The sequence below is a fragment of the Pipistrellus kuhlii genome, unplaced genomic scaffold, assembly GCF_014108245.1.
Source record: "Pipistrellus kuhlii isolate mPipKuh1 unplaced genomic scaffold, mPipKuh1.p scaffold_m20_p_1, whole genome shotgun sequence".
Lineage (NCBI taxonomy): Eukaryota > Metazoa > Chordata > Mammalia > Chiroptera > Vespertilionidae > Pipistrellus > Pipistrellus kuhlii.
In genome coordinates, this window is record NW_023425404.1 from 41,161,095 (window position 1) to 41,178,343 (window position 17,249).

The 17,249-nt window shown below is 38.9% G+C and overlaps 1 protein-coding gene across 2 annotated transcripts in view; it reads left to right on the plus strand.

Moving 5' to 3' along the window:
• NEDD4 (NEDD4 E3 ubiquitin protein ligase) overlaps positions 1-17,249 on the plus strand; it is a 118,202-nt gene that overhangs the window by 29,811 nt on the left and 71,142 nt on the right. Inside the window, exon 5 of one of the 2 annotated variants that reach the window (XM_036441122.2) lies at positions 9,534-9,587. The exons of the other annotated variant lie outside the window; for it this stretch is intronic. Coding sequence (XP_036297015.1) covers positions 9,534-9,587 — 54 coding nt within the window. The remainder of the gene's footprint in view (positions 1-9,533; positions 9,588-17,249) is intronic. 2 annotated transcript variants of the gene reach the window in all.

Genomic DNA, 17,249 nt, shown 5'->3' on the forward strand with positions numbered 1-17,249 from the left:
CCATGAACATCTACCAGGATGAGGTCATATATTGTGCCATAAAACAAATCTGAATACATTTTAACAGAATGTGTTCTCTGACTACAGCAGAGTTAAAATGGAATTCAGCAACACAACTATCAATATATCTGGAAATTCCACAAATATTTGGAAATTGAGCGACATTTTAAATAAGCCATAGCTTAAAAAAGAAATCATAAGAAAAGTTAGAAAACATTTTAACTGATTGATAAAACATACATACCAAAATGTGGGCTGAGCTAACAGTGCTTAGAGAGAAATTTACACCTTTCTATGCTTACTAGAGGCCCAGGCATGGTTAAATCATGTGCATGTGTGTAGGGTACCTTAGACCTAGCCTGCCATCAGGCCATGCCGCTGCCCCACGATGCTTCGCACGCTCTGCGGACACTGCCTGCACAGCCCTGCAATGCCTCCCAGCTCCTCAGACACTGCCAGACCCCGCCCTGCCCACCAGGAGAGCCCCTTTTGTCGTGACACTGTAACGGCCTTTTATGATATAGATACACAAAAGAAAAAAAAAAAGGTTAAAAACCAGTTATCTAAATTTCTACTAGAGAAAGAGAGAGAGAGAGAAAGATAAGAATGGAAATCAATGAAATGGAAAATGAATAAAAAGAGACAAAATAAATGAAACCAAAGTGATTCTTTGATATGCTATGGCTAGTCCCAATAAGAGAGAGAGGGGAAAAAACCCTCAAATGACCAATATCAAGAATGAAAGGAATATCCTATAGACAAAAGAAAAAAAGAGGTAATACTATGGATAATTTGATGACTGTAATTTTAAATTAGCTAAAATGGAAAAAGTCCAAAAAAATAGCAAAACCAGTATGAAAAGAAATAGAGCATATAGGTATCCAGTAGAGGAATTAAAATTATGATTAAAATTTTTTTTAAATTTAATATCATAACCCAAAATCTTGCCATTGTTTTTTATCTTGATTTCCGATTAGAAAGGATGCTCGAAGGTCGTTACTATGATACTTTGAATTAGAGATGCTGCCACAAAAATAAGAGAGAAGGTCATTTGTAAATGCTACACCGGGCTCGCGACTCCACGCCTTTTACTCACTGCTTCTTTTACGGTAATTTTTCTGTTACCAAGTGTTCCAGCCAGCATTACTTTATTCTGGGATCACAGGCGGCACATTTGCTTAGATCAGAATTTTGCAAATTTATTGCAATAATAAATAGATAATATTGTGTGGATCAGTGCTAATTCAGCACAGCTTGATAAAGAACTGGAAATACAGGGTGACTTACTTTCTGTACAAAGGACATTATGATGTGTGGGCCCCCACTTTCCTCATCTCGTATATCATTATTTATACACAGCACAAAATACTTTAATTGAATGCATTCACATAAAAACGTCTATTGAGATAATACACCACAGTGAAAACTTGGTTATTGGGCATTCGGCCAAATGGAAATTGTGGTCAGAAGTTGAAGGAAGCCTTTATATCTTTGAGAAAACATGAAGTTCAAAGAAAGTTTTTCTGGAGAACTGCTGTGCTTAGAAACAAACAGGGGACACGCCAAATTGAAGTTGGTGCTCAATAGCAAGTTATGGTAAAATCTGCAGTCATAGTTGCTCTGATGAGACTGAGGGAGGCAAGTCATAGGAGGGAAAAAGTCCCCCTAGGTGCAGCGTATACAACATGGTCTCTCCACGCCTTCTGTATGAGCATGTGAAAAGGCAGCCCCACTCCGTTCCTGCTATTCCCACGGTGCTTGCTTTGTATCTGCAGTATTCATATTCATCCTATTATATTTATATAATCTATATATGTTCATATATACTTGTGTTATATTGCAGAAGCAATGCAAGTTGTACATAATAGGTATTTTAATAAAGAGAAATAAAAATCAACCATAATTTAATCTCCATAAAAGCACCACTAATTGTGTGACCTTCTAGTATTTTTATCCATATATTTATCCTCCTCCACACACAGTTAGTGTGATATTTTTTGTGCTGGTTTCCCGGCACTTGCTGATGCAGGTAAATGAGGTGGCTACAGTCCCCACCCTCCCTGAAGCTCAGGGTCTGCTGTGGACCCATTTGAACAAGTTTCTCTCATTACCAATGTGTTTGGCATCTATCTATATAAAACCAAGCAGCCAGAACAATGGAATGGCTGGAATGACCAGTCGCTATGATGTGCACTGCGGTGGTCAACCGGCCCAATGGGGGCCTGGTGAGCTCCCCCCAGCCTCCTTCAGCCCCTCCCCCAGCTGGCCTGGCCTGATCAGCCTCCACTGTGGTGGGCCGGCCAGACTCCACACGTGCCCGAATTTGTGCACTGGGCCTCTAGTTATGAAAATAAAAACCATGTGCTAGGGACTGAATATCAGGGAGATATAAGGCAATCGAGGGGATTCCCTAAATAAATTTAGCAAGTTCAAGAGAGGTCCTCTGAGGAAGTGTGTCATTTGGGTTGCTTTCAGCTTCAAGCAACATCTCTGAAGGAGCGTAATGTTGTCCTAAAGAATATGCACATTCATTATCTCTAATCACACAAGCACACGTAGAGGAAGGGCAGGGACCGCAGCAGCTGAACAGTCACGTCGGACCCAGTCTCTCTGGGATTCTCTTGGCTGTCTGTCCTTGGTCAGGAGATGCTTGCAGCAGTTCCAGACGTCATCGTCTCACCCCTGATGCCCAGAGGCAGAAATAGGAGAGTCTCTCCTCTGGCATTTGTCTGAAAACTTTCCCAAAAATTCCCCCAGGAAACTTTAATTTATAATCTCTTGGGCCAGAATTGTGCCATGTGTTTATTTTTAAGCCGGTCCCTGGGGAGGAGAGTGGAGTTACTCTGAGGCTTAGAGGAGTGAGGATTCAGCCCCTGAGGCTGGGGAGTGACACCCATGGTCATCTAGTATTTGAATAAAATCAGAGTCATGTTGGCGAGGAAGTAACCTCATTAATAACACACTAAGTCAGTGATGGTACATCCGAACAGTGAAGTCCACATCAGCTGTTTTAAAAGTCTGCTGTATATGTATCGGCAGAGCATTAATTTCAAAATATGTTAAACGAAGGAACAAAAGTGCAGTACATTGTATGCATGATACACCTTTTTTTTCTTTTAATCAGAAATTTAAAAATGCTTTCTCGAGTGCTGGTATTTGCAGGGGAAAAAAAATTCTGGAAGGACCAAAGAAACTGTTTACAGTATTTTCTCTGAGGGAGAGACAAGGATAAGAGAGAGTTTTACTGTATATCCTTTTCATTGTTTGGGTTTTTCTTTCATGACTATGTATCTATAGTTTATTTTTATATTTATTGATTATAAATAACATTGTATAGAGAAACAAAATAGATATACTACATAAAGTAATAAAAATGCTAATACTTTCTATTTATGTAATGCTTTATACTTATAAAAATATTGACCTAATTCATTTAACTTTTTACACAGTTTTTACTTTAAAGTGTCCTTACAATATATGTCTACACAAAAACTTGTACACGAATGTTCAGAGCATCATTATTCATTATAGTAGAAAAGTAGGGAAAAAACAAACACCCAGATGAGTGGATAAACAAAGGGGATATTTACAAACAATGGAATATTATTCAGCTATGAAAAGGAATGAAGCCCTAACCAGTTTGGCTCAGTGGATAGAGCGTCAGCCTGCAGACTGAAAGGTCCCAGGTTGGATTCCTGTCAAAGGCATGTACCTTGATTGAGGCACATCCCCAGTAGGGGGTATGCAGGAGGTAGCTGATCGATATTTCTCTCTCATTGATATTTTAAAATATATATATTTTATTGATTTTTCACAGAGAGGAAGGGAGAGAGAGAGAGCTAGAAGCGTCGATGAGAGAGAAACATCGGCCAGCTGCCTCTTGTACACCCCCTACCGGGGATGTGCCTGCAACCAACGTACATGCCCTTGACCGGAATCGAACCCAGGATCCTCAGTCCGCAGACCGACGCTCTACCACTGAGCCAACCGGTTTCGGCTCTCATTGATATTTCTAACTCTCTATCCCTCTCCCTTCCTCTCTGTAAAAAAAATAAATAAATCAAAATATATTAAAAAAAAAAAAAAAAAAAAAAAAGAGGAATGAAGTAATGCTACAACATGGGCGAACCTTGGAAACATTATGCTCGGTGAAAAAAGCCAGTTTCAAACCACCACATATTGCATGGTTCCACTTATATTAAATTTCTAAAATAGTCAAACTTCTGGAGAAAGAAAGTAGAGGTTGCCTGAGAATTGGGCAGGTTGGGAGGAAATCAGGGGTTTCTGCCAACGGGCATTGCCTTTCTTGGGGATAATGCAAATGTGCTAAAATTGTGATGGTGGTTACATAGTCCGTGACTGTACTAAAACATCATTGAATTGTACACTTTCAGTGGGCCATTTGTCTGATATTTGAATTAAATCTCAATAAAGCTATTTTTTTAAAAAATATGCCTACATTGTTTTCCCCAGAACCCACCAGCTAAATTTCCAGACACTTCAGTTTTTTTTATGAACAGCATGGAATAACTTGACACTTACCAATACTTTTGTTGTTTTTTGAAAATTTGGTTACTCCTCTAGCAAGTTTTATTTTCTACTCGTTTATGAATTTACAGACTTACATACTTATCCTTTATTCAGGAGACCTATGGTCAATATTTTTATTTCTTCTGCTCTCATCTTTCCTATAAATATGACCCTCTGAACTATTTTTTGTGACCATAGGTTTAATCCTATTTTTAATACATCTATAAAAAAAACAAAACACCTCATCAAAGAATTCACACATCGCTTAAAAATGAGCTACTGTAAAGAGGCTTATAGTGAAAAGCACAGGCTTTGGTGTCCCATCCTCCCTGCTTCTCTTAAGGGACCACTTTTTAACTGATTCTGTTGGTTTTCTGGTCATTATTCCTGTCTTGCTCAATAGCTCATATATTCATGTCCCAAACTGACTCCCAGCCATAATAGATGAGTAAATCGCCAGCTTATGTTTGGCCAGTAGTTTGGCCCCTCACATACTCTAGGCTGAAAATAATCTTTCCTGAGAAACTTGAAGGCATTGCCTGTACCTCATGGTGCATTGTGTTATAGTGAAACGTCTGATTTGATAATTTTCTTTATCCCAGGGTTTTAAAATTTCATAGTGACAGGCTGTGTGTGTACAGTTTTAAAAATTCATTGTGTCGGGCCTTTGGTAGACGTTTCAGTTTAAAGACAACTGTTTCTCTTCAGCTCTGAAATTTTATGTGTGAATAATTTCTGTAATAGTGTTCTTTCCTCTGTGCATAATGTTGTTTGGGGATTCCAGCTAGTTGGATACAGGGCTGCCCAAACTGAATTCTATCTTTCTCAGCCAGTATCCTCATATGACCCACAGGACACAGAATGTGGTTCGAGAGACTTTCTCACATCTTCCAAGGATGGCTTTATTCAGTATCATTGTAGATACATAGGAGAGAAATTAATAGATAACATACAGTGAATGTCTTAGGACAGGGGTCAGCAAATGTTTTCTTAAAGGGCCAATTAGTAAATATTTTAGGTGTTGCCAGCCAGGAGGCAATAATTGAGGCTATTTTGTGGGTACTTATGTATCCATTTAAAAATATTAAAAAAACATTATTATTATCTGATGGGCTACAGGAAAAAAAAAAAAAAAAAAAAAGCAGGTGGGTGAGTTTGGCCCACATGGCACATAGTTTGCATAACCTAATTCTTCCAAGCACCTGTTCAGTAGGCAGTGAGTATAGTCTGTTTCAGTGTATTTGGCTGGGCAGGGGACAGTGGTAGGAGACAGGCCTGGAAAGACAAATTGGACTTAGATCAGAAGCACCATTCCATGCTCAGGTTTGGATTGCATCCTTTAGGCCGTTAGGAATAAGTTTTGAGTTGGCCCAAAATGCCTTTTAGGGTAAGTCCCTCCAGATTTAGTAGGAAAGATAGATTGAAAAGAGAGGATAGTTGTGGGGAAAGTCCTGCTAGGAAGCTATTAGTTATGGCCTGAACCAGGACAACAGAGGCCTCATTAGATCAGACACTATTCCTATTTTCTAAGAACATTCATTGTTTTTGGTTTTTTTTTTGTTTATTATGTTTTTATTGATTTCAGAGACAGGAAAGGAGGGGGGGGGGGGGAGAGAGAAACATCGATGATGAGAGAGAATCATTGGTTGGCTGCCTCTTGAACGCTCCCTACTGGGGATCAAGCCCGCAACCCAGGCATGTGCCCTACCTGGGTCAGTGCTCAACCACTGAGCCACATGGGCCCGGCTAGAATTCATTTTTATACTTAATGTCTACAGTGTCTGCCAGGTACTTTGAGAGACACTGAGACTTCTGATTTCCCCCTCAAAATGCTTTTCATGGCATTGTCTCCCACCGTATTCTCCCGGGGACAGTCCTAGGCAGAGCTCTCATTCCCTGAGGGGTTCCGGATTGGAGAGGGTGCAGGCTGGGCTGAGGGCACCCCAACCCCCGTGCATGAATTTTGTTCACCGGGCCTCTAGTTTCAGTATAAAGTATACATTATGCTTTACTGAATATATGTTATACTTCAAGTAAAAACAGTTATCCCCCAGAGTTCCGCAGTGTGGTGTCTTTGGGCACATCACTGCAGGTAAAATCAGGATTATGTTCTCAGAAGGAAGTGAGGGTGGACATTGGGTTAGATATCTAAGTAGCTCTGTCACACAGATTTTTATAAGGGCTATCAATACTTTTGATAGGTAAAGTATTAAGATATCACATTTTTTTTTAATGCAATATATTTTACCAAAGGGAAAAATCATCCCAAATGTGAGAATTTTGTATACATCGTCTTGTATTAGCCTGAGTAGGGAAATATATTTATCATAGGAAAAATAATTCCAGTGTTTCACTTGCTGTGTGTTTCCTTTTTACTCACACACAGTATTTTGCTTCTGATACGTCTGGTCACCGAACATGTGGAGGTTCTTTTCCCCACACCAGGCAATTCTGTGCGACACCCGACTGAGCCGCCTACATTTTAACACAATCCTGACACTACCTTCCGGGAAACAGTAGCAGATCCCACAGGTTCAGGGATCAGCCCCACAAGCCTGACCCCATTTCAGATACCAGTCTCAAGTGGTAGGTCCCCAGGTTACCCTCAACCTCTGCCTGACTTGGCTAGAAATCATGTTCCCATGACCCCCTCCTCACGTTCCATTAATCTGCCACAACAGTTCGCAGCACTCAGAGAAACACTTACCTATGTCTGCCAGTTTATTAAAGGAAATAGTAGAGAATACAGACAAACAGCCAGGTGAGGGGACACACAGGGTGAGGGCTGGGAGGGTACCTGTGGAGTTGGTGTGTACCACCCTTATGGTACATGGATGTGTAAACCTGAAGCTCTTCAAACTCTTTTGGGATTTTTTTTTCTGGAGGCTTCACCATGTAGGCATGATCGATCATTAATTCCATTTTCAAACCTCCTCTCTTAGGAAAATGAGGGCTGGGATTGAGAATTCCAAGCTCCCAGTCATGGCTTGTTCTTTCTGGTGACCAGCCCTCATCCTGGAGCCACCCAGAGTCACCTCGTTAGGATAAAAGACACCCCTATCACCCAGGAAATTACAAGCGTTTCAGAAGCCCTGTGTCAGAAACCAGGCAGATCTCTATCTCTGTCTCTATATATCTTTAGCTATATATATAGATACATTTCTATTATCTTACGCATTTTAGCCTGTATAAAATGTGTGAGATAATCTATATCACATGTGTCAAACACAAGGCCCGCGGGCCAAATCCGTCCCGCCAGGCCTTGCAATGTGGCCCACACCGCGCTGTCATCACTGCACTCCGCTGCGTTTCCATCACAATGACAGTTTATGACTGTTCAGTAAACTATTCGGCCCACGATTTAGGCTGGATTTTAGATTTTGGCCCCTTCTCTGATTGAGTTCGACACCCCTAATCTATATGTATAAAAGCCTAAGTGACCATTACATCCTAACGACTAGAATGACCGGAGTGACCGGTTGACTGGTCGCTATGACACGCACTGACCACCAACCGCCCATGGTCCCTCCTCCCAGCTGGCCAGCCCCCCAACTGGCCAGCCAATTTCCCATAGTCACTGCCCACTGGCCCTCCCATAGGCCCCAGTTTGGGGGCAGGCTGGCCAACCTCCTAGGGTACCTCCCCCCGGCTGGCCGGCCCTCCATAGGCCTTGATTGCTAGCCAGGCCAAGGGATACCATCCATGCCTGAATTTGTGCACTGGGCCTCTAGTATATGTATAAATAATATTAGAATTTTATTTGTTTTTTTATATCAAACACTTTAAAAATATAATTTAAACATTGTTTCATATATTCTCTTAATTTCAGTTGTACAACATAGTAATTACAAAATAGTAATTAGACATTATATAACTTACTAGGTGACCATCTCAATAAGTCTAGTACCCATCTAACCCCGTGCATAGTAATTATAGTATTGACTACATTCCCTATTCTGTACTTTACATCCCAATGACTGTTTTGAACTGGAAATTTGTACTTCATAATCTCTTCACCTTTTTCACCCAGTCCCCCAACTCCCTCCTATTGATGGCAACCATCAGTTTGTTCTCTGTATCTATGAGTTTGTTGATTTTGTTTATTTTTTTTAATTCTACATAAAAAGTGAAATCATATGGTATTTGTCTTTGATTTATTTCAAATATCAAGTAGATTTTGTTGAAATACTTCAGCAAAAATGAAAGCATCACCTTTGAAAAACAAAATACTGCATGTTAATTTTTAGTCATGTGTAAAATATAAACAGTAAGCGAAAACTCAATTTATACTTTTTGACTGCTTCTATACTTTAAAAAAATATATATATTTTTTTATTGATTTCAGAGATGAAGGGAGAGAGAGAGATAGAAGCATCAATGATGAAAGAAAATCATTGATTGCCTCCTGCATGCCCCACACTGAGGATTGAGCCCGCAACCTGGGCATGTGCCCTACCTGGATATCAAACGGTGACCTCCTGGTTCATGGGTGGATCCTCAACCACTGTGCCATGCCAGTGGGCTGTACTCTTTATAGTAGAAACAATAAATTCCTTTATCAAGTCAGTGCTGAAAGGATTCAGACACTAGTTCCAATGAAAGCAACACCCAGCCTGGGTAGTTCTAATCTGATAAATATAACGTGAGTAAATAAAGTTGATAATAAGAGTTTTAAATCTAGTCTATATTTTTAAGTGCAGGCAAACATTTAAATAAATGAAAAAAAAATTTTTTTTTACTTCCATTTATCCAATTTTGGAAAATATTTTGGAAAAATTGGATAAATATGCAACTAAATCCACTTTTCTGTTATGGTAAAACCATTAGAAGACGGGGGACATGTGACTGGCCTGCTTTTGTATTAAGTATCCCCTGTAATTGAAAATCCCAGTATCTTGGGAAGAATAGGAATTAGGAAATGGCAAACATTTCAGGCATTTATTCTCAGTCTCTGTGGGGATGTCCGCTTGTCATTAAAGGACGGTTGTGTTTCTCTCCCTTAGGTCCATCCTCAGCAGCACCGGCTTCTTTTTGAAGTATTTGATGAGAATCGGCTGGTAAGTCTTATTGTATGGGTGAGAGAGATGAAGCAAAGGTGTATTTCAGCCAAGCAGCAAGGAAACGTGGTTTGGGAATCCGTGACAATATGGAGATGATGTGGGATGGTTATGGAGAATCTGGGCAATACGGTGAGGTAGCTGCAATTGTTTTTCTCCTTCCATTCTCCTGCCAGGTCCCTCTCCTGGGAGGGTTCAAGGTCTTCCTCAAAGCCTGTTGTGACAGGAGATGACAGGAAAGCCAGCCTCTTTGTCTTGCCTTCTCCGTCTCTCATCCTTGTACCGTGGTCAGTGGTCCAGGGAGTCTTGGGTTATGTCTCCTCACTCCAGTGGATTTTGGGGGGTTACCTGTATCCGGTTACAACATCCTATCCACTCTCTTATCCCCACTCAGCTATGGAGGAAAGCTATCTTCTTTACATCAGTAAAATTAAGTCCTCAAAAAGATCATCAGCTCTTATAGAAGCAAAAGGCAAAGTTAAACCTGACTTTTTTTTTTTTTAATGATAGTTATAATTTCTGATTTTCTAAAGACTATCTTGATGCTCTTTCTTCTTCCTAATTTTGTCTCTTTGGGATCCTATTTCAAACCTTCTTACTCATGTTAATCCTGTAAAATTTTAATATGAAGGTATAAGAACAGTGTTATGTGTTCAAAGCTTATCTGTGATTAAACAGAAGCATCAAAAAAAAATTAAAGTTTTATTTATTTTAACAAAGACACTGGGTTTTGTTTTTTTAAAGAATCTGTTTAGTATTAGACTACATAATATGTTTTTTTCTTATATAAATTGTAACTATACTAGTAACTGAAAATATTTCAAATTAATTCTATTAATTAGGCCTATACTATGCAGTTGTCCTTTTTTTGCTACCAAAGTGAATTTCATCACTGACAGGCAATCTGATATTTTAAGGCTGAGTGGCAGATGTAGATGATTTGGTTATCAATATGGTCAGTTGCAGAGGTTTTTTTTTAAAAAAAATATTTACCTAAGGATATTTTTTTCAATTGATTTTCAGAGAGAGAGAAGAGAAGGGAGAGAAGGGAGAGAGAGAGAGAGAGAGAGAGAGAGAGGGAGAGGGAGAGGGAGAGGGAGAGGGGGAGGGGGGGAGGGGGAGGGGGAGGGGGAGGGGGAGGGAGGGAGACATTAGTGTGAGAGAGACACATTTGTGCCGCACCAGCACAGCCAAGGGTTCAGGGAACCTGAGGGAGGGCTGGTGAAGGATGAAGAAAAGACAGAGAATAAGCTGGGTCTAGGTGGCTCTCCTGTGTGTGACTGAGACCACAGAACAGATCCACACTGCAAGCTGATACTTTATTTATAGTCAGAGGTAAACAAGGTAATTTACAATGTTCTTGTGAATTTCACTTGTTTTGGCAGCACTTGCTGCACCTCCCACAGCCCCTTACCTACCCAGGAAAGATCTAGGGAACAGTCACAAGATCAAGCTTAATTATGCTAAGAGGGCTGTACCCTCTCAGCTGGGACTTGTTTGTGGCTTTGCCTAGGTCAGTCCGAGGCTTAACCCTAAATTGCTCCCTACACACATTGACTGGTTGTCTCCCAGATGTGACCCCCCTACCAGAGCTGGAGGTCAAACCAGAAACTGAGGTAGATGCCCTTGGCCAGGAATTGAACCTGAGACCCTTTGGTCCCAGGGCTGACATTCTATGCATTAAGCCAGTGGTCAGCAAACTCATTAGTCAACAGAGCCAAATATCAACGATTGAAATTTCTTTTGAGAGGCAAATTTTTAAAATGTAAACCTCTTCTAATGCTACTTTCTCAAAATAGACTCGCCCAGGCCATGGTATTCTGTGGAAGAGCCACACTCAAGGGGCCAAAGAGCCACATGTGGCTCATGAGCCACAGTTTGCCAACCACTGCATTAAGCCAAACCGTCCAGGCCAATTGCAGAGCTTTTTTCCTGTTTATATTTTTGCTTTTTCCATAGAATAGCGAATGTTTTTTCCCCTCTGTCTCCACAAATCTGTTTTCCTTCTAGATAGGACCAGATGAAATTTAGTACTGACATTTTAAAATTGTGAATATATCAATACATACAAAAAGTTTAATATAATTTTTATTTTAAATAATAAGACAAATATCTGTGCATTGTATTACTCAACTTAACTAGAACATTACCAAAATCTTCAAACCCCCCTGCATCCCTTCGCAATATCATCTCCTTTTCTTCCCCCACAGGTAGTAGTATATCACCTTAAATATTGTGTTTATCATTTTTTGCTTTAAATATTTTTATCATGCATATATGTATTCCTAAAAAAACATAGTTTCCTGCTGAAACTGGTTTGGCTCAGTGGATAGAGCGTCGGCCTGTGGACTGAAGGGTCCCAGGTTCGATTCTGGTCAAGGGCATGTACTTTGGTTGTGGGCACATCCCCAGTAGGGGGTGTGCAAGAGGCAGCTGATCGATGATTCTCTCTCATCGATGTTTCTAACTCTCTATCCTTCTCTCTTCCTTTCTGTAAAAAATCAATAAAATACATATTAAAACACACACACACATACACACACACAAAAAAATATATAGTTTTATTTTGCATATTTTTAAATTTATTAAAACAGTATCACTCTGTATATTCCTTTGTGGCATTGTTTTTGGTTAATGTTATATTTGTCAGATTGATCCATAGTACATTTTCACTGATGCATAGTTTTCCTTAATCTGATAATCCCATAATATCTGAATTTATGCATTTATCCATCTTAATAATGTTAGTGTTGTTCTAGGTTGTTTTTTTAATTTTAATTTTTTTATTTATTTGTGTTTTTTTTTCTATTACCAATTGATAAAATTCTTGCTGTTTCCTGAGCTTTATCTCTAAGATTCATATTTAGGGTTGAATTGCTGTGTTGCAGTATTACTGTGTTACTTTTCTGTTGTCATTGACACTGAGGTGAATTTCTCCCTGATTCTTGGGTGCATTCTCTATGTGTTGTGTGCATTGTCCACAAGGAGGAATAGCTCATATTTGTGCTTTTCACACTAGTTGTCTAGGCTTTTTTTGCCAGTAACTTCAGTCTGGCAGGACTCTTTCTTTGTAGCCAAAATTGACATTCTCATGTTCTGATCGGTGCATTCAACTCCTCGAGTGTTTAATATGGATAGAGTATTTCACAGGGAATCATGATGTGTCCAAAGGAAAAAAAGAGCATTGTCTCTGATATTAATGATGGTATATTTCTGGAATTGTAAGCATGATATATAAAAAACTTTATAAACCTTTAAAGCTGAAAACAAAAACAAAAGAATGCATTGATTGGGATAGTATAGATTTCCAAACCAAGTCCTACCTGCTTGTAGCCCTGGACAAATCATTCAGTCCTTCTGAAAATATTTTCTCATGTTTAAAAAAATGGTGATAACAACAGTTGCCCTACCTATCTGATAAGTATATTGTGATGATAAAATTAGACATTGGCTATCAAAGCACTCAGAAAATTTTCCATCATGATTTAAAAATAAATTGTTATTTGACATTCATGGACTCACTCTTTAATGGCTCTCTGATACCATATATTTCATATTAACCAAGGTATACCATTAAAATGTCTGCTGTGCTACATACTCCGCTGTGGCTCAGAAACACAGCTTTTCTCAAACTCACTTTACTAGAAAAAGGGAGCAAGAAATAATTAGAACAGGGTGGTATGTGTCATTGTAATCCTCTGATTTGTTGTTAGTTCTAGCAAGAAACCGAAATGTACACATTACCTAAGATGTCATACAAACTATAGCCATTTGTAGAGTAACAGGCTTGATTATATAGCAATAAATGTTCTATTCCACTGTAAATGTCATTTACCTTTATTGTCCTGTAGCATTCAGAACCAAATTAAGAATGTATTCATTTCCTAGAAAATTCTCTTTGGAAATGTACATTGAAGAGAACAAACATGATTTTTTAAAGAATATTTTTATGGATTTAAGAGAGGAAGGGAGAGAGGGAGAGAGAGATAGAAACATCAATGATTGGCTGCCTCCTGCATGACCCCTACTAGGCATGTGCCTTGACCTCTCCTTATATGAGACAACATTCAACCAACTGAGTCACATTGGCCAGGGCCACTGCAAAATTTTCAAGCACCACTTTTTGTCCAGCTGTAGTGCTTTTTGTATTTCTTTAGAGTAGTAGCTGGATCAATTTAAAAAGTCCTATATACCTCCTTATTTAAGTTTATTCCTAGCTATCTTAATTTTTTTTTTTTTTTGGTACGATGGTAAATGGGATTTTTAAAAATATATATATATTTATTGATTTTTACAGAGAGGAAGGGAGAGAGATAGAGAGCCAGATACGTTGATGAGAGAGAAACACCGACCAGCTGCCTCCTGCACACCCACCACTGGGGATGTGCCCGCAACCAATGCACATGCCCTTGACCAGAATCAAACCTGGGACCTTTCAGTCCGCAGACCGACACTCCATCACTGAGCCAAACTGGTTTTGGCGGGATTGTTTTTTTAATCTCTCTTTCTGTAAATTCACTTTTGGTGTATAAAAATGCCATATATTTCTTGGTGTTAGTTTTGTATCTTGCTACATTGTTGAATTCATTTATTAAGTCTAATAATTTTTTGATGGAGTCTGTAGGGTTTTTTTTATGTACAGTATCATGTCACCTGCAAATAACAGTTTTACTTCTTCTTTTTCAATTTGGATACCTTTTATTTATTCTTGTTGTCTAATTGCTATGGCTAGCACTTTCAGTACTATGTTGAATAGGAGTGATAAAAGTGGGCATCCCTATCTCATTCCTGTTCTTAGGGGAAATGGTTTCAGGTTTTGCTCATTGAGTATGATGTTGGCTGTAGGTCTGTTGTATATGGCTTTTATGTTTCGGTATGTCCCCTCTATTCCCATTTTGCTGAGGGTTTTTGTTGTTTTTGTTTTTATCAAGAAAGGATGTTGGATTTTGTCAAATGCTTTTTCTGCATCAATTGATATGAGTATGTGATTTCTATCTCTCAATTTGTTTATGTGATGTATCGTGTTTATTGGTTTGTGGACATTGAACCATTCTTGCATTCCCGGGATAAATCCTACCTGGTCTGAGGAGGACAGGTTTTAGTTCTTCCTTGAACGTTTGTTAAAACTCCCCTGTGAAGCCGTCTGGCCCTGGGCTTCTGTTTGCTGGAAGCTTTTTGATGACTGCTTTGATTTCTTCCAGTTATCTGCCTATTGAGATTTTTAGATTCTTCCTGATTGAGTTTTGGAAGGTTGTATTTTTTTAGGAATATGTCCATTTCCTCTAGGTTGTCTAGTTTGTTGGAATAGAGTTGTTCGTAGTATTTTTTAAACAATCCTTTGTATTTCTGTGATGTCTGTTGTTATTTCACCTCTTTAATTTCTGATTTTGTTTATTTGGGTCCTCTCTGCTTCTTGGTGAGCCTGGCTAGAGGTTCATCATTCTTGTTTATCTTTTCAGAGAACCAGCTCTTGGTTTCATTGATCTTTTGTATTATTTTTTTGGTCTCTATGTTATTTATTTCTGCTCTGATCTTTATTATCTCCTTCCTTCTACTCATTCTGGGCTTTTCTTGTTGCTCTGTTTCTAATTATTTAAGTTGTAGAGTTAGATGATTTATTACCTTTTTTTTTTTTGCGGGGGGGGGGGGGGGGGGGGGATGTAGGCCTGTAGAGCTATAAACTTCCCTCTCAGGACTGCTTTCACTGTGTCCCAAAGATGATTTTGGATTGTTGTGTGGAGAGCATTGTGCTAAGCAAAATAAGCCAGTTAGAGAAAGGTAAGTATCACATGATCTCACTCATTTGCGGAATATAATCAACAACATAAACTGATGAACAAAAACAGATCCAGAAACAGAGAAGCATTGGTCAGACTGTCAAATCTCAGACGGAAGGTAGGGAGGGTGGGGATAAAGGGGAGAGATCAATTAAAGGACTTGTATGCATGCATATAAGCCTAACCAATGGACATAGAAACCAGGGATGTGAGGGCATGAGTAGGGGGCCGGGGAAAGGGGTGCAATGGGGGATAAGGACACATATGTAATACTTTAATCAATAAATTTAAAAAATCCTATATAATGAAAGGCTAATTTGCAAATTGTCCCCTCGGGAGTTCAACCAATCAGGAGTTTGACCGCTTGCTATACTGTATGTAGAATAAAGGCCCCAGCTGGTGGCTGGCAGCCAGGGGAAAGATGGCCTCAGTTGGGTCCTGATCACCAGCCAGACCTAGGGACCCTACCCATGCATGACTTTTGTGCACTAGGCCTCTAGTGTGCGTGTGCATGTGCGTGTGCGTGTGTGTGTGTGTGTGTGTGTGTGTGTGTGTATACATATATACATATATATATATATGGAAAGAAAGCATTTGGCAGCTAGAGTTACTGTGGTGACCATTCATCCATCTGTCCAACCACCTCTCTGGTGTTAGTTATAATACTTCATGCTTACTTTGTGCTCAGCATGAGCTCAGAAGAAATGTTTAGTTATGGTCCTCACACTTCTGGAGGCTTAAAACCTAGTTAGGGGACATGAAACTGGTGTTTATAGTGAAGCTTACCAAAGAGAAAACATTTATCTGGCCAAATACTTGAGGTTCATTATTTTATATGAACAACCAGGGGAGCTTTTCTTGCTTATGAACTGGAAGTTTTAAGTCACAGGCATGAGCAATTAGATCTCACTGATTAGATCTCTGCTAGAAGTGATCCATCCTTTAAATTATTAGATCCCTAACTTAATTTAAGAAGGAAAGCTAAAGTCATTTGAAAGCAAAGTGAAAAGATTACGACTTTCCTTCTATAAAGAAAAAGTAAGGGGATATTTACTGAACCTGTAAAACTATAAAGGCAATAGATTATGTAGGACCAAAAATATAATAATTTTATTATTAAATTTATAATTTATTGTGTACATTCTGAAACATGGCACTGTTTTGTTTTATTCTGGTCGGAAATATAATTTAATTAATTTCTTGTTTTTATTTTTCCCTGTCTTAATTGATTTAAAAAACTGTTTAGAAAATTTTGACTGCGAACAGATCTGTCTTATGGAGTTTTCTTTTTTAAACAAAGTGCAAGTATATATTTTACATATTTGCTTTTACTTAGAGAGAGAAAAAAAACCTTACTTAGAAAAATACAACTTGGGTGTAGTGCCCTGTGGTGTAAACAACTGAACTATTTTACTTTCCTATGAATGAGCCAGTATATATTTATTACTGGAGTTCCAGCTATAAAATTCAGGTAAGGGGTTTAAATATACCCTAGAGTATTATTTAAAAATAAATTTGTTTCTTTCAAATAGGGTACCAGCCTTGGTCTATGACATTTGGGACAGAAATTAAAATATTAAACTTTTATTACCTAGTAAACTGAAAATAAAGTAAAGGTTAAATAAATACAAAGCAGAAAAAAAATATATGTACAAAATCACAACCCCGGAGAGGACAAACAGTCTACTGTTCTCCACTATGAGAGCTCTATCAGCAGTAGTAATTCCACCTCGGGGGCAGTGCTAGTACTGAAAAATGTAAACAAGTATGAACTTTGTTTATATAAAGAAATAGGCAGCATGGTGTGTGTGTATTTCGTTGTAGATATCAAACAGCTAAATGGATTGTTTCAGTGCACCAGTAGGGGCCAGCAAAGAGTTCTTAA